Genomic DNA, 26659 nt, shown 5'->3' with positions numbered 1-26659 from the left:
TGTATCTTCATGGAGGTCTGTCAGTGCTGTGAGATGAGCTTCACAGCTGCCGTCTGTTTGTCTGTCCCGACATGTGTCCGCCTGTCTGCAATTTAACTCTCTCCCATCCCTGCAGAGTGACCCAGACAGCAAATTAGCAGCAAGTGTGGGAAATGACAAGCAGTCACTGCCTCCTGAGAGCATATACTGCTCATCAGACCTGTGTCTTCTTCGGAGAATACGGACAAGGACAAGTGGAAACGTTACACAATTTACACTGACCTTCCTTCTCATGGCTTTATATCTTGTTGTATAAGAGCTGGTAGATGATTTGACGCACCAATCCAATCTACCACATGCTTAGATAATGGCTGATCCTTGTCAATATCCATGTCAGTTAACCCACTGTCACTTCGGTGAAACGTTCATTTCCCTTCAGTATGATTACCATTTCTACCCAGCAGTGGTACTTTCATTCCCCATTTCTCACATCAGTGATTGTTTCTTCTCTCACAGAGGACCCCTATTGTTGGTTACGCTTCATAATAACAAAACAAAACAAAACACAGCACACCTCCACGTAAAAATGAACGTTCAGTCACCAGAGATCTTGTTTGTTGTGTAAAATGTCCTCTGCCTATTTTTCTAGCTCAGTTTTTCATGCTATATGATGCTTCCATTTGAGTCCCACAGAGTTAGAACTTTTTAGTGTTAGGGAATAAACTATTATGGAAGCTTATACAATCAGCCATTCATAGCTAGGTGTTGAAAGCATTTTGCTGTTATTGACCAATTAATAAAATCTCAATTACATAAAAAGAGCAACAGTCCTAAAGTCCAACTAAACAGTTTTTTTGTATCATAATGTAGTTTAGTGAAAAGCAGACATATTCAAGCACTTTACAAGCAATTTAGCAGTTCATTTTCATGATATTTTTATGGTGGTACAGAATAAACTGATTCTGAATAGAGTATGACTCAATACAAATTCAGCGCAATATAAAGAAAATCTGAGATAAGCTTTCTGATAATGGAAGTTTGTTAGAAAACTGAGGGAGGTGTATTTAAAAACACACACATTTTGGAAGACAGACTATTCTGTATTTTTTTTCCACTACGAATTTAATAAAAGATCCACGATCCTCAACGTGCATGTCAGACTCTGACTTGAAGGTTTAATTTCACGTGCACAGAGCATTTATGAAGCTGTTTTTGTTATCAATAAGACTGGAAGAAGAACCTGACAGTAAATTCCATTGTGACTTTCTGATGTGGCTAAAAATGTAAAGGCTCAATTGACCTAACATTAATATCAGGGGTATTAATATTAATCTTTTATCAATAAAACTGACACATGAGTTAACAGAAATATCAATATACATAACATTACAAGAAATCAATATATTGTCCAGCAAGACATTTCGCCAGTAATTAGTAATATTGTATGTTTAGTATTTACTTCCATATGTGCAAGTCAACAAGGAAACTCAAAGCTTCCCACACAAAATGAGTCACGTGTTAAACAATGCCATCAACACATCCGGCTTCGCAAATGCAACAACTGATGATTTTGGTTCTTACCTGTTTGTGCATCTCAATGTTGAGACCATAGGACATTTCATAGTACTGTGGAGAGAGACAGATGAAACGTCATTAGGATTTTAGTTGCAGCACACGTCAACGTTCAGTCCAACACAATATCTCCCATCCAACATCTGTTGCTGAGCACAGCTGCATATGTTGCCGTTTATCACGACGGCTTTAATGAAAGAGAGAAAAGAGGGAATAAAGAGAGGGGTGAAGACGAAGGAAAAGAGAGCATATGTGTGTATAGATAATGAGGGATTTGTGACTGTGTGAGCTACGTGCGATCACTGTCTCAGCAAGAGTGTGTGAATGTGTGTCAGGGGTTTGTACAGTGAGGCTGGTTTTATCTTTGCATGGCTGCCAAGTGAGCAAAACGTTGTGTGTGCACGTGTATGCGTTTATGCATGATATCCAAATAATGAGACACAGAGAGTGCTGGCCATACGGTACTGTGTGTGCCTGTACATATCACACATGTGTCTGTAACTGTACATCCAAAAACCTTTTCTTTTTTTTTTCCTCATCCAATATTAAGGTGTCTGATGTTTGAAGTGAAAGCGCATGGTATTACAGGGTGTAAATGCACATAAAACGCATTGTGACTGGACTCATCACAACACTGGCCAAACCACATCTGAAGGCTTATATTGTGGTCAAATCAGAGCCAGGTGTAAATACAGTCTTCTTAACGTCACTGCATTTTAAGGAAAGAAAAAAAAAAAGATGTTGCGCACGCCCCCCTCTTCTTGTTATTCATCAACTCTTACACTCAAGCTCCTTCTTTGGCAAGAAGAAAATATTTAGATCTGACAAAACAGTGCCGCTTCCCTTGACGTGGGAAACAAAGCGTCTATGGCTGAGGGCTCCCCCAGAACAGACGAAAGGAATGGTCAACAAAGTTCTTCTAGCTTATTCGGTTCCAAGCACAAAAAGGGAAGGAAACGCAAACATTGAAGTATCACACGTGAGAGACGATTCTCGCCGAACAACTTCGCCAGCCTTGTGGGTAACCTTGGTGTGATATGGAGCACTCGTTGTGGGAACCAAGCAAATCTCTCCGTGATAGGATGTGGGAAGTAATGATACCAGCATGTGGCTGCAGCCGTGGCACTGATTATGTTTCTGCACCTGGCCCAACAATGTCTTCATACTTTGTGAGTGTGAACAGCCATCAGTTGTGTTGTTTGCTCGCTCAGAAAAGGAAATTAACCCTTTTCCCGACGCTTTGCAGCTCTCGGAGTGTCCTCGCCGCTTAAGGTTTTATATTGCATCAGGACACCGGGTGTTATATATTCGGAGGTAACGCAGCAATTCTGGCTACTCTGTGAATAACTTGATAACTCACACATGTTCTGTTTTCCAAGTAGTAATATGGCACTTGCCAGAAACATGTCACACGGTTAAGCATGTTGTTTTTGAAGAAATACTCAGAGGAATAATCCTGTTTTGTAATTATCCATGAAGTTGTAAACAATACCAATTCAAAAGTCCAACTGCTCATCAACGAAAGGTGATAACACACTGTACAATCTTGAGCATGTGGAAGATTAAAAAAAAACAACACATAGGGGCATTATCTTTGATCATGGCTTAAAATCTGTTGTAAAGTGAGAAATGTTAGCAGACTGCCAATGTGGCGATAGCGTGTCCACAAACAGCCTGATACTGATTGTGGACAATGTCAGGAATGTCACGACCATCTCAGCTCGCCTGCTGCTATGGGCTGCGAGAAAAGTAGCTGAAAATGAGGCGACAATCAAAGCAACAACAGCAGCTTCCCAACGATGTTTTCGGACGTGTCGTTGGTCTCATGTGGCACGAAATGAATGAACTGTGTTCTAAATAGTCCCAAAAACGTTTAGTCGTCTTCAGAAGGCGGCTTTCGGATGAGGACACTCCTGGTAAATAGTTTTACTCCATTTGATACACCGAGGTGACGTACCAATTAATCAGAGAAATAATCAGCTCGCTGATTAGTCTGGAAATAATCATTAGTTGTACCTCTAATGCTCACAATATATCCATGTCACATGTGAACAGCTGTAAAATGTCAAGAACGCGACACATCGAAGTCAATCTCCGACCTAAATGTGTGGTTTTTGTTTTGTTTTTTTGCGTTCCCTTGTAAAGTCTGACACCAAAACAATCCCCACGCCTCTGCGCGACTTTGCCAAATGCCACATGTTAGCACCTCCGCACATGTGCCCCCCTTCCCCCCCCTGAATATGAGCGTCTCGCCGCGTGTACATCAGTAATGTTCTGTAACGGGGTTGGCGGCGTGCGGCACGCAGACGGCGAGGATCCGTCATGGTGACAAAGGCATCCTCCGCTGCTGGATGAGCAACGCTCTGACTGATGAGAGTGAGACATGGCTGGCTCTCTCTCCGTATTCTCTTGCTCATTTTCACTCGATCGCTCTCTTCTCTCCATTTATTCCCCGCCTCATTCAGTCCCTCCCTTTCACTCCAATCTCTATCTCTCAGGGGCTATCAGTCCATTTTTTTCTCTCTCTCTCTCTCTCCCTCTCCCCTTGCCGTTCTCTCTCTCTCTCTCTCTCTCTCTCTCTCTCTCTCGTTATTCCCTTCTCTCTCTTTTTTTCCCTAGCTGTCAGATGTTCTTTCGCTCTCCATTTCAGTCTATTTTTCTATTTCCTGTCTCATTTTACTCACTCGCTATCTTTGTCTCTCTGTCTCTATCCATGCATGTTCCTATCCATCTAACCTCGAATTCAATTAATTGTCATGAACGAAATTAAGCAAAGCAATACCAAGTCCTACAATTGACGGTGTCAAATATAAAAGTATGAAACAGGCAAAACAGAAAATTACATAGAAAAAAAAAATACAACTAAATCAAATAAAAGTGAGGATTGAGGTTATGAAGAAGCTCTATACAGTTCCATTGCAGTATCAGTAGTTTACCCCTCAGGCAGTGACAACCTCTATCATACTATTGTGTGTTTAATGGTAAGGGAAGCAAGCATGTGACTAGAAGTTTGCTGGTTTGAATCCCAATAGGAGCCATTGTGGCAATGACATTGAAACAGAAAAAACATTTGATTTATCATTTTAATCTGTATTACTTATGTATGCCATGGTCATTATTTCAATTAAACACACCCCAGAATATGGATTTATTATTTTTGGCGAAAACAGAAGAAATTTGAATTAAACTGCAGATTACAAGTGAAGGAAACAGATTTAATGTCAGAACATTTTCTCCCAGAGACATCTGGTGTTGTGTAAACGATGCTGCTTTCCACCCCGTTGAGGTTTGAAGACTCAGACTTTCACTTTCACCATAGCTGCAAATAGAAAGACTTAAACTGTGTTTTCGATGTTGTCACCGATTGTTTTTATATAGATTGAATAACTTGTAGATATCGATCATAGTGCTGCCTCTGTGTAGGAGGTCATGCCGGTCTTGCAAATGTACTGCAGACAGTTTATAATCAGAAAAGGACTTGCCAGGTTTTATAAACTGAAAACTACAATAATATGTTTGTTTTTTTAAGGAAGTGAATTTATTTCAACTGTGGAAGTTTCAGTATCGGAACAACTGAAAAAAAATGTGTATTTCTTGTTTGTCAGAAGTCGCATGTAGAGGGAAGCATCATTGTAGAGTATCTTTGAAAAAAGCTTGTGGTTGGATAAGAACATTAACAAAGAGGATGGGAAAATGTTGCTTCACATCAACCATGACCGCCTCCAAAAAAAACCTAAAACCAAACTGTGTTTGTGTCTTGCTATGACCAAACCAGGCCTCCCTTGTCCTGTCTCACTCATCACTGCACATTTTATACCTCCTGTCAACACATCTTCCCCCATGCCAATTCATTTTATATTTCCCTCTTTCTTTCACCATTTTTTTTCTATTATATCCCTTTTTGTTTGCTGTATTATTTTTGTCTTTGCCCCTTATGCTTTCCTTTCATATTCGTTTTTCCCCTTTGAGTCATTTCGATCAATCCTCTTTCTGTCTGATGCATGGTTTTTCCCCTCTATTGCCTTTTTTTTTTTTTTACTTGGCTTACTTTTCTTACTCCCTTGCTACATATATTTGTTCTTTCTCTGTTCTAACTCTTTATCTATAGTTCCTCCTTTCTCTTACCCCATTGAGCTCACCTCCACCCTGTATTTAGTTCTCATTTCTTCCATTTTCTCTCACGAAAAGACAAGATTTTACGGAGACAAAAAACACGTGCGGAATCTCTTTCTTATGTAAAACTGTATCCATACTACACACAAGCAGACAAACACCTGGAAACACACAAACACATTAAAGGGAAACAAAAACATGCTTAAGTCGCTGTTTTTGTTTCCATGTCTGCCTTTCCTCCAGCCTTCTCAACATGAGAGACATGTGACATCTCTCTTTGTTCTCCTCTCATTCTCTCCTTCGCTCTTCATCTCTCATCAGCCTCTCTCTTTACCTCTCCATCATTACACCTCTCCCCGGCCCTCCCCATCTTTTTAACTCAATTTCTGTCTGTCTCTTTTTATTATTTCCCCCTCCATCGCTGCCACCACCTCTCCGTCATGATTCGCAGTTTTTTTTCTCCCTCCCTCACTCCTCTATCATTCTCTATTCACATAGTTCTTTTTTTCATTTTTGATGCGTGTGTTTATGTAATATCTCACATTTTTCCACTACACCGACACCTGAGTGCAACATGCAGGGCCCCAGTATTTGAATACAACCTTGCACAATAACATAGCTCACCTCAGCAGCTGGCCTCAGCAAGGGCACTCCACTCTTTATCAACATGAAGCAGTTCACCGTACAGCTTTATGGAAGCATGCAGGCACACCGCAGCAATATTATATTCTGTGTCGATTATATAGAAGGAAAAAAAAGTGACTCTCCACAGCAAAGCGACATCAGAAATGAAGTATTTCAAATGTTATGTCACAAGCTAAAAACTAAAAATAAAAGGTTCGGGCACTTAGCAAATCCCAAAGCTTCATTAACATCAAAACTGCTATTAAAATCTAAGAGCCCAACTTTAATCTAAACTGCGAGTACAATAACATTTTTGACTTGACAAATTCTTTGATGCTTTGAAACTCGTGGTGAAAAGCAATAATCATGGGTTCCTCTGAAGAAGTGACAGAGAAGCTGAGAATTAAGGTAATTGATGCCTTCGATGTAAGAGAAGACAAAAGTCTAAAGCACCTCTACCTTGCAATTTCTTACTGAAGAAATGGTACTTAAAGGGGAATTATGGAAGTAGGGTTTTATGACATCCTGCTGGGCAGAAAGTCAATGTAAACCAATTGTGACATCTAAGAGATTTAGCAGAGACTCTACTGACAGAGGTGGTGGTGCATCCTTCCCTTGATTCACAAGAATGGTCCATATGAGACTCATCAGAAGAAAACGCTCCGAAAAAAAACATTACAAAATGTACGCAAAGCCATATGGAAAATAGTTAGAATCATCCTGGAGACCTGTGCTGTGAATAGTTGAAGGAAAAGAAAAAAATTTAGCTTTTTGGCTGCAATCCCCAAAGGTGTGTTTGGAAAAACATGGGAATAGCACTGGATAAAAATAACACCTTGCAAGCTGTGAGGCATTGGGGATGGATATATTCTGCTTTGGGCTTTGGGACAGTAACTGGAACGGATTACTGTGCAGCCAGTTTTGAATGCGTTCTAGTTAATCTCAACAAAAGTGGATACTAATTATTCGAAAAATACCTCAAAATATCCTAATAAAACACAATCAGCTTGTAAGCAGATAATGCTAATGTGATAAAACTCTGTGTGTTTGTGCTGATTATTTATATTTTGAAATTGAGCGCACCTACTAGAAAACCGTGTTTCATTAACTATTTAATTGGTTGAACGGTGCCAGTCATTGCATTTCACAGTAATTAAGGTTTCTCTTCTGTTATCTATCTCTGAGCAACCAGGGGGAAAAAAAACTACAGTATGTGACAAAAGCTACAATAAAAACAACAGAAATAACACAGTTTGAATATAAAACCAATGCTTTACATACAATACGTTCGGCCAGCAATTGCTTAATAAGTACTTAATGTCTTTTCATTTACTCAGCATTTTATATTTCTACAGCACATGGCTTAAAGAGAGTGTAACTGCAACTTTTGTGGTCGTGGTAGTTGGGTGGTCTCAGAATCATACAGGGGACCGGCAGGTTAAATGTTTGAGTTGCATTGGAGGCATGAAATTGTCCAAATTATATCCTAGAACAAGACATTTTACCACAGTTGCGCTCGGGAAAAATGTTAAATAGAGCTGGTGATGTTTTATTACACAGCAAGTTCTCAAACAACCACAATAGAACTATCAAATTGTTTATTAAACTAACCAAGTTCAAATAAATATTCTCAAAATTCATTATCACTATGAAACATTTTGTTCAACCTGTATTATTTAAATATAGAACAAAGGTCGATTTTGTGACAGCAGTTCAGTAGTTACTGTAGTTTGCATATTGCTTCTCTGCCTTCCTGGAATCTATCTGAATTACATGCATTCTGGTTTAATTGCAGACTCTTAGCTGATCATCGGTGTGATTGTGTGTATTTGGGTGTGACTGTGTTTGTTCTTTGATGAACTGCAGCCTGCCCAGTGTACACCCTTCCTCTGTGTTGACTGGGATATTTTCTGGGCCCAAACAAAGGTTGTGGATAAAGAGGGCTCAGAAGATGGTGGATGGAAAGATGCTTATTACCTCAAAATTGGAGGTTGAAAAGTAAAGCGTTACAATAAAGGGTTGAACTTCTTTCTGTATTTAGAGTTATGGCTCTAAATAGAGAGACTGTAGGTGCAGATTACAAAGCAATTCATCATTCGAGCCAATAGGAGATAAACGATGCTGCTATTGCTGTGTACTGAAATAAAATTTGGGTTCAATGGTTGCCTCGAGGTGAGAGCAGCAAACTGTAAGATCCACGACCAAGTCCCACCGCCCCCGAATGTCACTGATGGTTGTGTCAGGGAAGGAATCTTAGGTAGAACATGAACATCACAACCTCTGACCTTGTGTCAAACTCGGAAGGGAGCGGCCCAAAGTGAATCGTCATGGTAAAACACTAAATTAATTTCACTTATAAAGCGCTTGGCACGAGTTTTAGCAGCCCGCAAAGTACTTTACATTGTTAGTCACATTCACCCACTCACACTAGTGGAGGTGGCTGCTATGCTTGGCACTTGGCCCTTCCATTGGGAGCAGTTTGGGGTTCAGCTCAAGCACACTTTGACAAATGGACAGATGGGAGATTGAACCAGCAAACCTTGGATTGAGACACAACCCTCTCTATCAACTGAGTCATCGCCGCCGCATGCATAAGTGCAGCTCACTGAATCATCAACTCTTTCAGATGGAAGATAAAATATGGATTCTTAGACATAAAATGACTGTAAATGCAAGGATTAAAAAAAAAAAAAAAAAGAAGAAGAAGAAGAAAGAAGTCTTTTTAACTAAGCTTTGGCCTTGTCTAGATTTTCTCACAAAACAGCGGAAAACATAGACCAAGAAAGTCAAATGTAGTAACAGTTATCCTGTTGGTTTAGGTCAGACAGCAGTGACGTGACTGTACGTGCCATCCGGAGCAACAACACTGTTTGTGCCTCTGGTCTGAGGAAACAGACTTAAAAGTCATACTTACTAATCGAATGTGAATCGTAGAATGCCAGTTATTTTATAGGTTTTATAGTCCAAAACACACACACACACCAAAAAAAAAATTTGTAAATGTGACACTGTTGCATCTTCCAGGAATAGCAGGTGCACTACAGCAGGGAACACTAGCAGCTGCACAATGACTAATAACAGCTCCGTTGGCCGAGTTGAAATTGCAGCACTACAGTATGTGTTTTGTCTGCAGTCACTTTTATTTAATAGGTTCATCCTCTCTTAACTGCCCGAGAGCCCCAAACCTCCAATTATAGCCCCTGATGTCCACTGTTCAACCTTACGTAATCCCTCTGTTGTGTCAGTACGGGCTCGTTCAGCACTGCGCATAACTAACATCTATGATCTGTGTGTGTGTGTGTGTGTGTGTGTGTGTGTGTGTGTGTGTGTGTGTGTGTGTGTGTGTGTGTGTGTGTGTGTGTGTGTGTGTGTGTGTGTGTGTGTGTGTGTGTGTGTGTGTGTGTGTGTGTGTGTACATGGTGTTAAGCCTGGCAGAGAGGCATTAAGCCAACAGGCTGACGTCGCTTACCAAGAACACGCGGCACCATCGACCCAGAGAGTAGAAAAACAGTATAGAAAGAGGACAGTGTGTGAGAACGTGTGTGTGTGTGTGTGCGTGCTGCATTATAGTTTATCTTTGAAGTGTAGTTGCACCAGTCTGACCTCAGGACACTGAGGAATTGGTTTAACTGGGTTATCAGTGCATTTTTATCCTATTTTCACAGATTTCAGTATCAGTAATCTCCGGCGGTTGCAGACGGTGTAAATCCCTGTACCACTTGACTTTTTTTTTTTTTTTTTTTATAGAAACTGATTTTCACATCATTATCAGAAAAGCTAATAACATAATAATAAAATAAATTGTGAAAAGCATTGAACCCCCCCAAGGTCACATTGGGCAGAGGAATGTTAAATAATTCATTATTATTGTTCATCTACTTTCTTTGTAATTGTTACAGTATTAAACAAACGGTTTTGTCAAAATCTGCACAAATATTAATTTCAAGCTAGAAAATTACATATTAGTGTTCACAGGATGGAGATGAATCATATCAACAAGTATGTAACAACATTAAACAAATGATTCGAAACTTGTAGCAACTTGTGTATGGAATGGAATGGAATGAAAACAAATTAAGTTAGTATAAATAAATAATATTCTATCAAATGCTATAAAGATACCTTCACTTTTCAATATTTTATCATGCATTGTTGAACAAAACTAGAGTAAAGCCAGAGATCGTTATTGTCATTAGTTTCGATTTCACATGTTTCCTCCAATTTTGAATGATTGCAAACTTCAACAAGATTTACATGCTGAGGTCTATTTGTCTATTTGCAAGGAAAGACAAATATGTAATATGTAATAGAAAAGAGTGAAATCTCTGGAGCTTTGAATAGCTTTCATCTAAAATATAAAATCACATGCATATACATTGCAAATTTCCATCTCACCCACTGCCATTATCGTGCCCACACTCCGTGCTTGCATTGTGGCTTGTTATTCAGTTCAGCAGCCAGGTTACTTTAGATAAATGAGATTCAGTGTAATTCTTGTTTATCTGATTGCACCGTAACGTTCTACTAGTACGTACATACTTCTTATCTCTCGTCTAGCTGCAGCTAATAACATACACACACTGCACTGTCATCATTGGGGCAAAACAGACAAAAGCATTCCAGCATCTCTCTCAGCAAACTCTCTCTCTCTCTCTCTCTCTCTCTCTCTCTCTCTCATTCTTCCTCATCCTCATGTTGCCCTCCTCCATTCTTCAGTGAGTATTTGCTCTTTAATTCCCTCCCTCCTTCTTCCCCTGTGGTGTTGAGAGAGTGTCAGATGATGGTGCCAGGGTAGAATGACAGGGCTGTGCTCTCTCTCTCTCTCTCTCTCTCTCTCTCTCTCTCTCTCTCTCTCTCGCTCTCTCTCTCGCTCCTATGCATTCTGCACAAAAAAAACACTGGCAGACTTTAAAATGAGCTTTAGGAAGTGGGTCTAATCCAAGGTGATTTATCTAAATGGGACACGTGTGTGTGTGTGTGTGTGTGTGTGTGTGTGTGTGTGTGTGTGTGTGTGTGTGTGGGGGGGGGGGGGGGGGGGGGGGGGGGGGGGGGGGGGGGGGGCATGTTTCTATTCAGATGGGGTGTGTATGCAGCTGACATGTGTTTACTCCAGCATGTTATATTTGTGCATGACAGTGTGTGTGTGTGTGTGTGTGTGTGTGTGTGTGTGTGTGTGTGTGTGTGTGTGTGTGTGTGTGTGTGTGTGTGTGTGTGTGTGTGTGTGTGTGTGTGTGTGTGTGTGTGTAAATGCCTTAACAAAGGCATTGTTCATTGATGTCTCTTGGGTGAGCTTGTCTCTTTCATCTACCCGCCCACACACATATATACACACACACACGCGCACACACACACACCACACCACCACTAATGATAAAACATTTATTAGCACACTGCACTAACCCACATCAGAGGTGAGGTAGCGAGCCCTGACTTCTCCACTGTGTCCTGTCAGTGGGTGATGACTAAATCAGTTATTGCAGACAGAATCTCACGAAAGCTTCTCTTGCAGCCAGTTTCATCAGGAGAGAACAACAGTCGGACAGAACCGACCTTGAACTTGACGTTTCCAAACACAAGTGTGCAGTCGGTTCATTGATGAAGACTCGGCTCTTCTTTATGAACCCCACCCCCCCTCACCCCCCCACCCCTGTTTATTCTTTCTGCTCCAGACAGTCCAGACAGGTTTAAGGCTCTTAAAACAGACTCAATCCTTCCTTACATCTGCCTTGCTTAAATCCCCCGGACAACCCCAACCAACCCCAACATTTAGCTTAGCAAGGAGCAATCCTTGTTCAAATTGTTCCCTGTCACTTCCAACTATCTCACATCAGTTTCATTTCAACTTCTAATTCTCATTCTTGTCATTTTTCTTGATCTGCCCACTGTCTCCACCTCTTGGCGCTATCATATTCATGCATGAAAAGTGTGCCCTTTTTGTTGTTGCTGGATTTCATCTTTTTTTTCTCCTTTTCCCTCTCTGTTGGTGTCCTTGTTCTTTTCTTCTGTTCTTTTACTTTATTCTGCTCTCTCCCTCTCTCTCTTTTTTTATCAATGCCCTTGTGCCCCGTCTCTTTATTATTTGTTCATCTTTTTCCCTCCCTCTCTATCTCGCTGTCCCCATCACTCCCTTCACAGCCCTTATTACTTCGAGTTTCCACTTTTTCCTTCTTCTCTCCTTCTTCCCCCCCTCCGCCCCCTTTTCCTAAGCAGTCTGTGACTGTAATGTTGCAGAATGAGAACACAGTGTGTCAGCCTGAATCAGACAGATGAGCTGGGAGTGGAGTAAGAGGCTGAGAGCACTGCATTAATCCACACACACACACACACACACACACACACACACACACACACACACACACACACACACACACACACACACACACACACACACACACACACACACCCCATCCTTGCCTGAGGGGGCTGTACTGATCGGAACAACGCACACAAGACACACACACGCGCACGCACAAACGGTGTTACCTCGAACACACACATTCTGACAGGATTCTAACAAATGACCGCATGCTCGACAAGACACAAAAACACTGAGTCCACAATTCTGATGCACATGTCATGATATTAGCTAAGCATGAATAAAGACACACTCACATGAGACATTTTTTTTTTTTTTTTTTTAATCAAACCAATGTCCAACTTCACATACAGTGATGTTGACATTGTTTGCTACTCCAATGAGTCCATGGCTGGCTTTCTTCTGGTCCACTGACAATTTATTGCCCCAAACAATTTAAACATATGCTTTTGGGTAAAAAAAAAATATATATGAAAAATTATATTGGACACTTGAATCTCAACACACAAGAAGAAAAATGCCAGACCAGATTTGAACAGTGCACAGTGTCTTGCAAGACACAAATATACTGTTTTAGAAATGCCTTTCAAAACCAAACATTTGTGTGTGTTAATTAACTAAATGTTAATTCTATTACATCAAACATAAATCAGAGTTTTGACAGCACAAACAGGAGTCAGGTCGCTCTTTAGTTTGCAACAACTCTTGGAAAGACGAAAAAGAGGATGAACAAGACGAGTAATAAAACCTGTTAAGAATGATGGTGTTACTGTGTGATTGGCCAGGGTTTAACTCTTATGGCGCGTTCACATTCCCGTGTTTTGACGTGGACCAGAGTTTCTGGGAAGGTCTGTTTCGTTTGGGGAAACGTGAACGCACCCCGAACTCGGTTCTGGATTTTTCCAGCTAAATCTGAAACCATTTGACGAAGACGAGAGGATCAACGCTATCATCTGTATATGATGTTCTACTGATGAAGAAGTATGCCAAACAGGCCACTTAGAACACAGGAGTATTTTATTCACATAACTCCTACATTCAGTATTAAGAAAGTGACTTGTGCTTGTATTTTTATTGTGGCAAAAATAGGTAAATCACACAATAATTCAGCTTCAAAAATTAATCGCAGCACAATTATGTGCAAGCAGGTCTTATAATGAGGTATAAAAAGCTGTACCGCTGTATAATTGTTTATCTGTGACTTTTTATACACTCATTTTTGAATACGAAGCCGATGTTGTTCTGAACCACTCAGATTTTTCTTGTGGACTGTTAGTAAGCTGCTTATTTTTTTGGTAAAAATAATGTTAATCATTTTTAAATGTGTTTTTTTATCAATCGAAATCGGTTGAGTCATTACTATTTCTGCTCGTTTGGTTTCATGAGCCTTTAATCATTCTTTGATAGTTTCTGCAGTTGTGCGACTGTGGTGGAGTCGTTTAAAAATATGAAAACATGATTACATTTGATCCATAATTGAACAGTTAAAATTTCAAACCGATGACAGCTTTATTGTTCACGACGCGTCTGCACAGGACGGGAAATATCATTCTAAAATGTGTAATTTAGTATCACGTTTCTTCTTCGCTGTTGTTTTGTATGGGATTTGATGCGACAACATTTTGCCTTTTTGTGAGCAGTGTGGTCGTTCATTAATGCTGGACCCCTGCTGCTCCTCTGTGCACTTAAACAGACACACACCACACACACACACACACACACACACACACACACACACACACACACACACACACACACACACACACACACACACACACACACACACACACACACACACAGCCAACACAAAGATGGAGGGGGCCACCTAATGTGACTCCCAACTGTGAGCTGTCACCCTCCAGTAGACGTGTCTTTTTTTACACTCGATATTAAAGGGGCCGGGCAGTCCACCCCCTCCAAGAGTTCTGGCTTGTGTTTGACAGAAGGAATGAGTGGGAGAGCAGCAGAACAGTCGCATCCCTGGGAGAAAAAAAAAAAGACATGAACTCCTCGAAAGAAAGGGAAGTAGGACAAAACCAGGGCAGGAGCTGACTTTTGAACACCCAATTGACTGTAAACCCTTCTGTCATGAGGCCATCGTCAAAGATTTTTCAGACACAGGTAAAATCAAAAAAAGTCAGCTAGATCAGGGTAGAAGGATGAGAGAGACAATTAAGACAGAGGCTTGTTTGTATTAAAAAAAGGGAAAAAAAGGGACTTCAGGTGGGTTTTTATAAAGCAGCAACAACAGTTTTATCTCTCGCCTTCTTTCACATTCCACTGAGCCTCATGCTTATGTATCTGCTCGTTGCAAAATTCAACCTCGGTCCAGCTGGGGTAGAACACAGTTCCCCGGGCGGGAGGCTTGCATGCTCTCTGTGTAAGCATGTGACCGACGTGTCTACGCCCCCTGATTAACCAGGTCTACAATGCAACCTTACTTAAAAATACACAGTGGAATTCCAGGAGAGCAGTGAAATCTGAGAGCCATGAATTATAAATACAACAGCCGAAAAAGAGCAACACGCCCACAGAAAACTGTGTGTGTGTGTGTGTGTGCGTGTATCTACCACTGAAGTTGCACATTGCTAATGTACCTTAACACATAAAAACATTTTAAAATGGACCAGCCTGGTAGAAACATATATTCCACCCAGAAAGCTACAGAGGGTGGTTCTGCCAAACCTACAAAATACAGAGTACACCATAGCCAAACCTCTCCGGGCCGCAGCAACACTTCAAACACAAGAGCAATTTGAGAAAGTTGTGGAATCATGTCCCTTAAGTGTGAGATGTCTAAAAGGAACCCAAGTGGTAACTGGTGGAAAAAAAAACTCACCAAATGTTTTGCACCATATGGAGACATTAGCGAAGAGGGTGAGACTCACCCCTTCTGTAAAAGCATGATCACTTTCTTTCTTTTTCTGTTTGTATGTTACGGAAATAAAGATTCATTCATTCATTCACTTTCTGTCTGGTTTCACTCAAATAGGAAGACCTCACAAAAATAAAATCACAAATAAAACATAAATGACACTGAATTAAAGTTATTAAACATACAAATACTCTTTTTCGCACTATGACCTAAATCTCGTCATCACTTATACGGAGTATTTTCCCAGCTCCAGCAGTCCCATCACTCTTTAAATGATCCCTCACATTCAGTTGTACATTCACACACGTGAACCGTGCGTGACTCTAAAACACTGTGACACAAGTATGACTGCTCAGGTGCTCCGCCTCCATTAGGAGACACTCGGTAGTTTGGTTGTCTTATACATGTATGAATGTGATCGTGAAAAGTGCTTCCACACTACTTCAGCGCAAACAATATGAGTGAATATAAATAGAGTTGATATAGTATGTGTATGTATGTATCATGTCTAACCAATAATAATAAAGTACAGTAACTCCCTGATGACGCAGTGTTTGGTTGATCCACTGAACCACCTAGAACCTTTGCCTTCCGCCGTCTGTCTGCCTGTGAAGAACGCCGCATTACACACAAAATGCATGTTTCTTAACTGCCGGGCCATGTTGGGTTTTTCTGAACTTTCCAAACATACGCACACGGCTAACGACAAATAAAACACGTGCAATCCTGTGCGTAAGCCCGTAGAGCCGCCTTCCCGCTTTCCAACCCTCACCCGAGTGTTTAAAGCGCTTTAAAGTGATGAATAGTCAAAGGCAGGAGCAGTGCAGCATGGTGAGCAGATGCCCCCAGCCTGTGGAAACAGGCCTCAGTGTGGATGACAGGCCTAACAAGCTAAATATAGCCTTCTGGGTTATCTCCTCTGTGGGCGCAGCGAGTCGTTGTTGCTTCACATTATTTACGTGTCTGTGCGTGCACCCTCGCTGGCTCACTCTCTCTCTCTCTCTCTCTCTCTCTCTCTCTCTCTCTCTCCTCTCATCTCTCTCTCTTTCATTTCACACCCCCCCTACACACACACAAATATATCACAATCTCCTCCACTCTGTATTGCATATTGTCTCTCTTTTTCTCCATCCCTCTCTCTCTCTCTCTCTCTCTCTCTCTCTCTCTGTTTCATTCTTTCTTTTTCCCTCTCTCACCTTCACAGCATCTTTCTTTCACTCTCCATCCCTCCTCCCTGCAGTTCTGCCCTTCTTGTGTGCCTCCTTTTTATTTCTTCTGCTTCATTCTCTTTCAGCAGCTCCCTCTCTCTCTCTCTCTCTCTCTCTCTCTCTCTCTCTCTCCTCTTTTATTCTCTTTATCTCTGCCTCCCTTTGTATCCCTCCCTCCCTCCCTCAGCAGCTCCATGTTTTTTTTCTGTCTGACACACTCTGAGCCCTTTTTTTTTTTCTCCCTCTCAAGCTATCTTTCCTTTGAGCCTCTCTTTCTCTCTTCCCCTCCTCTCTCATTTTCTCTCCCTCCTTCCCTCTTTCCCTCTCGTTTCTCAGCCATGCCTATAAAGCAGCAGCACAACACCGTGTTAGCCATCCACCACAGCACAGCGAGGTCTTGTTCAAATACTATAGCCTGAGGGTGATAACGTCTGCCATGCTAACCTATATAGATACGTCAGCAGCATCTGCAGCTCCCTGACCTCCTGCCACAGGGAACGGGTTTTCGCCTCGCGTCGGACCTCGTTGTACGGCGGAGGATACCAAGTGCTATTTCTCCCCATGCCCGACTTACCACTGGTTGCCGCGGTCACAAAGGCTGTGGCATTTATTATGCACAAAATCTGATTAATGTCACCCGTTGCCCTGGTCCATGCAAAGACACAGCGATGCATCCAGGCTGGCATGCCACCACTCCTATTGCAGCAGAACGGGTGGAGGAGGATCTGCAAAAGGAGACGGTGGATATTTGTCTGCGCTGTTTGCTCGACAACAGTAATTCTGTAAAAACCACAGCTAAAAGGAAGAAAGTCTAATATTAAAGAAGCGGTTGTTTTTTTTGGAAGTCTGTGGCTTTCAGGGGGGTTTCTCGATGTGTGTGTCCTTTTCCCTACTCTACCACATTTATGTGCTCATATATCTTCCATCATTTTTTGTTTTTAAGTGAGAAGTACAGAAAAGCTATTTTTTTTTATGAAATAAGAACACCTGTGATGATTTTCAATCTTCTAAGTATGGGTATGTGCATGAGTTGCTCGGTAGTCTTAAGGAATGTTTTTGGTTGAGCAATTTGCTGCGGTATGAAGTAACGAAATATTAATATTTATCCTGAAGTAGGACGTAGTATTTTATGAATCCGTAATCCTATGCAAGTAAATATGAACGTGTTTACTTTATACTCCACACCAAAGTGTATCTCAAAACGGTCGCTACTTGTTTCAACATCTGCAGATAGGGAAAGTCAACTATGAATCCAGTGAGTATACACCAACTACATGGAAAAAATGCTAATATAAACTTTTTTTTTTATGCAGTACACCAGGAATTTGAAAATATATGTTGTTTAAGGAGCTGCCAGGAAGTGCAGCAACTCTAAAAAGTCCCCCTATGAGGTGAATCAATGACCGATCATGGCACATGTTGTATTGTAAATCACACTGTAACTCCTCAGTGGTTTTGGAGAACAGCAACACTTTTTGTTAAATGAGTTTATGTATCCTTTGCTGAACACTCTCTTGAGCATCAAGTGACAGCTCATGGACAGAGGCATGGAGGAGGTGCAGTCGCTTTGAAAATATCATAAAATGACCTGACGAGGAGAAAGTTAAATTGTGTGTGTGTGTGTGTGTGTGTGTGTGTGTGTGTGTGTGTGTGTGTGTGTGTGTGTGTGTGGTGTGTGTGTGTGTGTGTGTGTGTGTGTGTGTGTGTGTGTGTGTGTGTGTGTGTGTGTGTTTTTATCAGTTGAGTTGATCTCCTGTCTCTGTGCTTCTATATCCATTTGTCTGTCTGCCAGTGTGCCTGTCTGCCTCTCTCTCTCTCTCTCTCTCTCTCTCTCTCTCTCTCTCTCTCTCTCTCTCTCTCTCTCCTCTCTCTCTCTCTCTCTCTCTCTCTCTCCTCTCTCTCTCTCTCTCTCTCTCTCTCTCTCTCTCTCTCTCTCTCTCTCTCTCTCTCTCTCTCTCTCTCTCTCTCTCTCTCTCTCTCTCTCTCTCTCTCTCTCTCTCTCTCTCTCTCTCTCTCTCTCTCTACGCCTATCCATCTGTGTGTCTATCTAGCTTACGGCCCTGATCCTGCCTGCTCTCCAGGTTTATGAATGCGAGCAGCTTAGCAGATGGTGCATATCGTATTCTGGTCGGCTCTGTGTGGGTTTTGTACCACAGACGAAGGCTTACGATACATGTGAGCCTTTAGTCGCGCAGACACACCAACACAGTGAGCTCAGGCTGTTAGCACACGAGAGAAAGCACAGAGGAAAGGACAAGTTGGAGAAACAGACTTAACAATGCAGAATGTCTGAAGGAGCAACAACATCTGATGAGTGACGTGGAAAAGAGAAAGGTGTGATTTTGAGGCATATGAGAGAGGAAGATAAATACAGACTGAGAAAAAAAAAATTATCATAGCAAGTCCAGAAAAAACAAATTGTGGAAACTCTTCTATGCCACAGTGCTCATGTAGCTTTCAAAGATTTCTTGACAGACATTAAAGATTATGCATGCTTTATAGCCACATATGCTGGATGCTTCCATATCGATATAGTTCATGTATACAAGTTTACAAGATTAGAAAATATACACTGGTCAAATGCATATTCATAGAAATCATAACAGGAACAAATAGTGCAAAATTTTTAGGTAATTTTTTTTTTTTTTTCATTGGAGCAAAGCGGGCATTCTTTAATGGAAATGCATTTATTTATTGATTTATTTAATCAGAACACAAAATGCAAAGTCAAAGACTAGCAGGAAGATCAGTGATTGGAATGTTTATATAACAACACTTTATAACACGAGCAGTATGTTGTTGGTTTTTTTGTAAACTTTTTGAAGTCTATTAGATGTCTTCATGATTGTGTATTGATGGACTTATGAGACTTTTATCCATGCCGGCTTAAAAGTTTTATTCAGCACTGTAAGATGAAATAGGAGAGTAAGAAAAAAAAAAACTGATCTTACACAGGCAACAGCGAGAAAATAAAAGGAAAAAGCACACAAAAAACGAGCTCTCACTCCAACTCTTAATCCTGATCCAGCTACCAGCAGTGAAGTCTGCATTTTGCAAGATTTTTGTATTCTGTAACTCATGTGTGACAATCCAAATCACTCTTTTCAGGGTCTCTGAGTGGCCTGGTCAGACAACCAGATTACTGCATAGCTTCCAGTAAAAGTATGACTGGACTCACATGATGTAGTGCCTCTGCATCTCGGTCTTCTCACTGGCCAACTTCTCACATTCCAGCTTCAGGCTGCACAGGGACAAGAACAACTCACGGGTTAAACTCTTCATTTGCATCCACAAAAAATAAAATACATTAAATATCCAGTCAGGCACAGATTATGCAGGGGTCAGACACAGTTTCGGGAACGAGGACACCCAGAAAATGACTAGGAGCTATAGAGCTCAGCTGTCAAAAGTGTCACCAGAAATCTTTTTGTTTATAGTGGCAACAGCGAACAGAGTGTGTCTTATTCTCTACTACTAATGACCTCACATATACAGTACATATTCATGGAGGGCGTCTGAGTCTGGAAGTCAAGCTGTGTAAAGATTTTTTTTGCTACCAAGCCTAATGAGTCAGGGGAAATGTTTTTACTTCACGTAATGTATAACTTGTTTTCGACCATTATGCTTTTTTTTGTGGGCCTCACCTAATTATGGCAAGAAGTGATGAGAAATTCAAAAAGAAATCTTTGCACGTGACAGTTTCTGAAAATCCCTCAGTTAATTCACAGGTTTCAGTGCAGGTGCACGGCGAGTGTTGTTGGCAATTTAACCTCACATTGTGGCGGGAAAGAATTTAAACGCCAATATTCCGTGAAGCCAGATACTTTATTATGATGAATCGCCTAGGGCAACGTACTCTTTGTTTATGTTTACCCATGTGTGTGTGTGTGTGTGTGTCAGAGCGGAGCGGAAACCTTGTAGTAAAGTGGCGTTGCTGTCTCGCAGCAGGCTACTCAACCTGCCCTCTGAGGTGTGAGCAAGAGGCTGAATGTTTTAACCTATGGCTGTTTATCTCCCTTAGCCAAGGTCATCTCTGGCCAGCCAAAAGATCATGTGATCATTGCTGACCTTCAGCTGTTGAAAAATAACCTAAGCCACATTCAAGATTCAGTATTATTTGTTAGAAAATAATGTATAATGACATTGATATAACTTCATAATACAGTGATTAAAAGTAACGGTATGAGAAAGTTGTAGTTGAGTTTAGTCAGTAGTTTTTTTTTTATCAATCTCATTTTAGTTAATTTAGGCTTAACGCTCAATCCTTCTTTGACCCGTTTAACAACATTGATTGACATTCCCAAAGTTTACTAACAAAGCAACGTTTTGCTTTGTTAGTACATTTGTACATGCGCATATATGCCTGGGTGTTCAATACCACTGCAGGTGTTCGAGTATACCTGTGATATTGAGCCTGAGGAACTGGAATTCCTCCTTGATTCGGTCCAGAGTTTCCAGGACTGTGAACTTAAAAGACTGCCAGGCTGCAAGGGGACCTGCATGGAGAAAGAGTGAAAGAATGGATGAAAAATGGCTGTATGGCTATATTTTAGTGCGTGCGTGCGTGCGTGCGTGCGCGTGTCAGAGAGCAAGGGGAGAAAGAAGCCAAGATGAAAGTGAGAGGGAAGGTCACTTCCTCTTCCCACACATCATAAAGCCTTGTCCTCTCTCTCTGTTCTCCTCCTCCTCTAATGACTCTGTCTCCATCCCTCCGCTGCCCCCATCCTTTCTTCCTCTCCCACTCCTCGCTTCCACATTAGCATCCTCTCCACTCTGCCAGGTTGCTAATGTATTCCAGCCTACAAAGAGCTGAGAAGGGAGGAAACATCAAATGAATAACTTATAGGGAATCACGGCATCGTCTCTCACCTGCTAAAAGCTAAAGAAGGCCTAACAAAACAAGCACCTCCCAGGGGTCCACCACCAACAGCCCTCTATGTCTGTCTAAAGCGCTTCAACAGCAGCCCGCCTCCTCCACATTCTCCATGAAGTTTGAGAAACAAGGGCACCGTTGATGTTTTTGATGCTGTAGTTGTTTTGTTGGGGGGAAAAGGACTTGAGTTAGCAGAAGTGGTGTGTTTGTTTTGTTTTTATTTTGCGACACCGTCGATTCTCAGGGGACATTTTTATGGAATAAAACGCCATACTTCTCTGCACTGTTCTCCCTTTTCCTTCCCAATCTGAATTGGCTAAGTCCTCCTTCCACTTTGGGACTCCCACCGTTGAGCCTGGAATAGACACAGACGGCAGGGTGTCTCATCCACTTCTTTCAGCCATTTCATATCACTGTCAGAGTGCAGCCTCACTCGGAGCACTGAGGTCCACACAATTCCCCACAGAGCCTCTCCACAAGTGCAATAATGCCACACCGCATTTGGAGATGAGGACCAGCCATTGGCCTGCACTATGACAATGAGGTATCCAGCCAAGCTCTCAGGATCAGAACTGCAGATTGAGACCAGAATCCTGTAGCAGAAGGTGGGAGGCTCTACTTCGGTGACACAGCAAGCAAAACTGAGCCGATTCAGTCTGGTTCAAGTCCGTTGGTGTCGTGTGACTTTTTTTTTGCAGTGGACCAAAAATTTAAAGGAATCATTTTTCCACCCGAAACGGCTCTGCGTGCATCCATCTGTCGAAAGCTCATTCATTCATCCACTCATCCAAACTAAGTAGCACCCAGCAGTTGCTCCAGTGCAGCTGGGTGGCACTCGGGCCAGGGCTACAGCTGAAAGATTGGCGGTTTCAGTGGCGGGGCTTCATTAGTCTAGACAAGCACAATTCAATTAGATTTCAATTAGACCGACGGTGGAGGTCAGAGACACGGTTTCCCAGTAATTAATCCGCAGAGCCGAGCTTGAGCCCGAGCTAAACTCAGCTGAGGCAGCCATAGTGGGGGCACAGAGAAGCCTGGGTGGGCACCGTGCACAGAGACTTCCAACTCTGTGTGTGCATGTGTGTGTGTGTGTGTGTGTGTGTGTGGAGGGGGGGTTGGATATATGAGGGCATCTGACAACAGATCCCCTCTGACCTTGATTCATACCACACAGACTCAGCAGGGGAGGAGGGGACTGTTGAACACGAGCGTGATGGCAGTGGTGTCAACAGTCATGTGGCACATACACACTCTTGTAGCTATAACCGCATTGAAAACGCACAATATTGCATACAGAGAAGTATACAGGACAACCCAGAGAACACACACACACACACACACACACACCTACAGAGGGAGGGAAGAGATTGGTTGGATAGAGGTGGGGGGGGATTGAGAAGGGAGACTGATAGTCATCTGACAAACCAAGGGATGGATGGAAAGAGGGATGAAGAAAGTGACAGACGAGTCTGACATCCTTTACTGAGGAATGAACGAACAAGCAGAGAAACGGATGATGAAAGAGCAGCTTGGCTGCTGACTGAGAAGGATGGCCAACTATTCATATGTCTGACATGAAAGGGAAGGCACAAGAATGAAGAGAGGGACAAAACAGAGAGAGAGAGAGACAATCGCTCTTTGCTATAGTCAACACGGCTTCGTCACTCTGCCCTGTGTTACTGTCCACCGGCCTGTGGTAATACGGCTCTCGCCATCTGCTGCCGCGCACACATGAACACACAGACATGTGAATGCACAGACCAAGTGCTGCTGGCAGGTTACATCAGCGCCACTAAGTCATATAACAAAGCCCATAGTCACAGATCAGGATTATACAAGAGATCTGTGAGTCAAAGCCATCCGTGTTGACGTGATGTCATGTGTCGCGCACTGATGGGAGAGATTTGAATTTTTTTCATCCGTTGGACACAAACTCCAAAAGATGTCTTACTTTTTATTTGCCAGTTGCACCTTTTTTTCTGAGTTGCTTGGCACCCAAAGCAATAAAAAAAATTTCTTATGAGCAAAAAAGGAAATGGGGAAAAAAAAAAAAAGTTATAAAGTCCTCAGGCAAAAAAAAAAAAAAAAAAAGAGGAATATTCCCAGCTTGTGTTGAGCTCTGTCAGGATAAAAAAGACTTGGATGGAAAGCTGGTATCAAATTAGTTCATGCTTAATAGTAATAACTGGAGACCCGGACTCTTACTCAAGGACACTTCAGCTGGTGAGAGTCAAACTCAGCTATAAGTGTGTTAGCTGAGCGCGGTCACAACGCGTGTTAGCTCGGTGGTGTTTACATAGATGGGTGGAAGTCACTCCGTATGTACACATGAACAAACATTTGTTCTTTGAGTGCATGTGTGTTTCATCTTTCTTGTATTGTGCCAGATGGCATGCCAGACTGTTTGGGGTCCAACGGCACGTCACAAAGGGCGGAAAACACAGCCGACCACCTCCTGTGTTTTCGTGTGTACATACATACACGCACGTGTGCATGTGATTATCTGGAGTAGGGGATGCTGAAACCCAAAACTGATCCAGTTAATCTTTGGAGGTGAAGGTGGAGGAGGGGAGAGGAATAGCCGAGAAAAGGTCACACTCACACACACACACACACACACACTCACACACACACATATACATACACCATGTGGTATGGCAGTCAAGCAGTCAATCACAATTTGGACGAGCTGGCACGGGCAAGCAGGGAATTAAGAAGGATTATGTATGGTGGGGGAGGCGGAGGAAGGAGAGGCTCGGGAGGGAAAAGGGGCAGTGGTTAGATGAAGCATATTTCACGGCGTGGCATAGAACGATGGAGGCGAGACCTGCCATCCATAACCATATACTGTCTGTCTGTTGTCACTTGGTCTGGCTATAAGAGTTGATTAGCTCACAGTAAAAGTAATGTGATGTTATGTGAGCATTTAATAATGTCAAATTTATGTTAGGGCACAGGCGGGCACAGCGAGCACAGCCATCAGCGTGAAGTCACGATGAGTCCAAAATCATCATTAAGCATCACATTTAACATAACATTTAATTTTGTCATCGCTTTTTTTTTTTTTTTGATGGTTCTCTGTTTACCATACTTGCAGTCTTCCTCCCAACAACACTGGGTTCATAGTAGCTCTCCTTGCACGTCAAGTGCTTCTAAACGTCAATCAAAAGAATGGTGTGAAACTACCCGCAGGATATGATTAATGCCGCCCACATGAGTCTGCTATGTATGTTCTGTTTGACAGTGCATACCGCTGACAAAACAGGGATGCCCGTGTAAAAAAAAACAACAACAAAAAAAACAAACAAAAAAACATTGTAATGTGGCGGTGGTGAAAAACTCTCCAACTCTGATTTCATCAGGCTCGCATTTTCCTTCTCGGGGGGGAAAAAAAAAGGCGGCATCATCAAATCGTGTGTGGCCTTTACAAATTGCCATTCAGCAAATGTCACATGTCAGTGTCACTGCACAAACACAGACTACATTTTACGATGAAGACATTACAAAGCGGGCGACTTTGTGGAGACGTGATTGTACTGTTGTATCTGGAAACTAAGTGGCATTTTGTAAGTCCACACACACACACACACACACACACACACACACACACACACACACACACACACACACACCCACGGGAAACACAAAGACTTTTCCATCTCTTCTTCAAGTTTGAATTTCCAAGTCATCCCTAAACACTCCTGCTGGTTGCATTGCTTATTTTCATGGTGATTTGTGGTGTTTTAGCATCCGTGGGGCCGAGGTCAGTCTCGTTCTATCTGCCTCGGCATCAGTCTCCCCGTCTGCTTATGGAAGTCTTCTGTTCGAGCAGCTGCCTGTTTTTTCACCACTGTCAGCGACTACAGGGGAGAAGCAGCAACTGTGAAACAGATGCAGGTCTGGGAGTGATTGGGAGAGAAACGATTCTATCTGTCTTCGTGTCTTCTCCTTCTATCTCTTTAGCTCCTGGCACACTTTCTTCCCACACACACACACACACACACACTTGTATTCACATGCTATAAGCTGGCATGCCTATGCATGGATGCATTCATCAAAACAAAATACCCACAAAATATTTCCCTTTTCTCTGGCGCCCATTCTTCTGATGCTCCATCTCAAACATCCCCCCCCCCCACTTCTTTCACTCTTTACTTCTCCTTACACCCTTTGTTCTTCCCTGTGCCTTTGTCTCTTTGAGACAAGCACAGGCACATTCAGATAGCGCATGAAATAATAATTGCCTGTGAAATATTTAGGAAAAAAGCCACATGAATAGATGAGAAATGCCAAGTGTGGCAGAGGAGTGTCAGCGCCCCTTGTGTACATGTTTGTGTGTCGAGGCGCGTGTGCGTGTCTGCGTGTGCGTGCTGGGATTCTGTTTGTGCCTGCTAAACTGAACAAGAGTGAACATAAGCAACAGCTCATTGGTTCAGACTCGGTGTGGATGATAGACTGAAGACAGGCTGCAGGGAAGGATGGGAATTACACATCAGTCATATTTCTTATGGAGCCCTGGTTCTTGAGCGGAATGGGCCGTTGGATGGAAAAATCAGAAGTAGTGGTAGTGCACTATTGTTGTGTGATTGGCGCAATATATGACTTTAATCATCCCCCAGAAAGCAATACATTCCCATCATTGTAGTCCAGCAGCTACATCAAAAAAGCCCATGGAGATACAACTGATCAACTAACAACAATTGAGTCGTTCATAGTAATAACGCTTCAGTCAATCTGCATCGACGGTGGACAAACGGTGCATTTCATTTCATGCTTGTTGGATAATCGCTTGTCCTTTTGACATGTTAAGACAGGATACAGGACAACTGTTGACAGTGAAATTTTTTTTATTTTTTATTATAGTTTCATTTTAGTTAAGGCAATGTGATTTTTCCCCTCTGGGGAATTTAGTTTTGGTTTCTGATTTCAAATACACAATCTGCACAAACAAATGTCCTCCTTTCTGTAGTATTTCAAGTGACAAGGAACATATTAAAATGTGACAAGACCATACTGTATGGAAACCAAAACTAATGGTAAAACTCAGCAAGTTACTCACTGTTCTATTAAAGTTGTTGTTTTTTTCCCCCAATATGGAT

The 26659-nt window shown here is 42.1% G+C and overlaps 1 protein-coding gene across 1 annotated transcript in view; it reads right to left on the bottom strand.

Moving 5' to 3' along the window:
• Positions 1 to 26659, bottom strand: part of tle2b (TLE family member 2, transcriptional corepressor b) — a 79067-nt gene that overhangs the window by 45708 nt on the left and 6700 nt on the right. The window contains 5 exon segments of the mRNA XM_080506165.1: positions 1561 to 1606; positions 19866 to 19928; positions 21088 to 21106; positions 21109 to 21165; positions 21168 to 21183. Coding sequence (XP_080362291.1) covers positions 1561 to 1606; positions 19866 to 19928; positions 21088 to 21106; positions 21109 to 21165; positions 21168 to 21183 — 201 coding nt within the window.

This window comes from Blennius ocellaris (genome assembly GCF_963422515.1).
Source record: "Blennius ocellaris genome assembly, chromosome: 12".
Classification (NCBI taxonomy): Eukaryota; Metazoa; Chordata; class Actinopteri; order Blenniiformes; family Blenniidae; genus Blennius; species Blennius ocellaris.
This window is presented reverse-complemented; position numbering and strand designations above follow the sequence as displayed.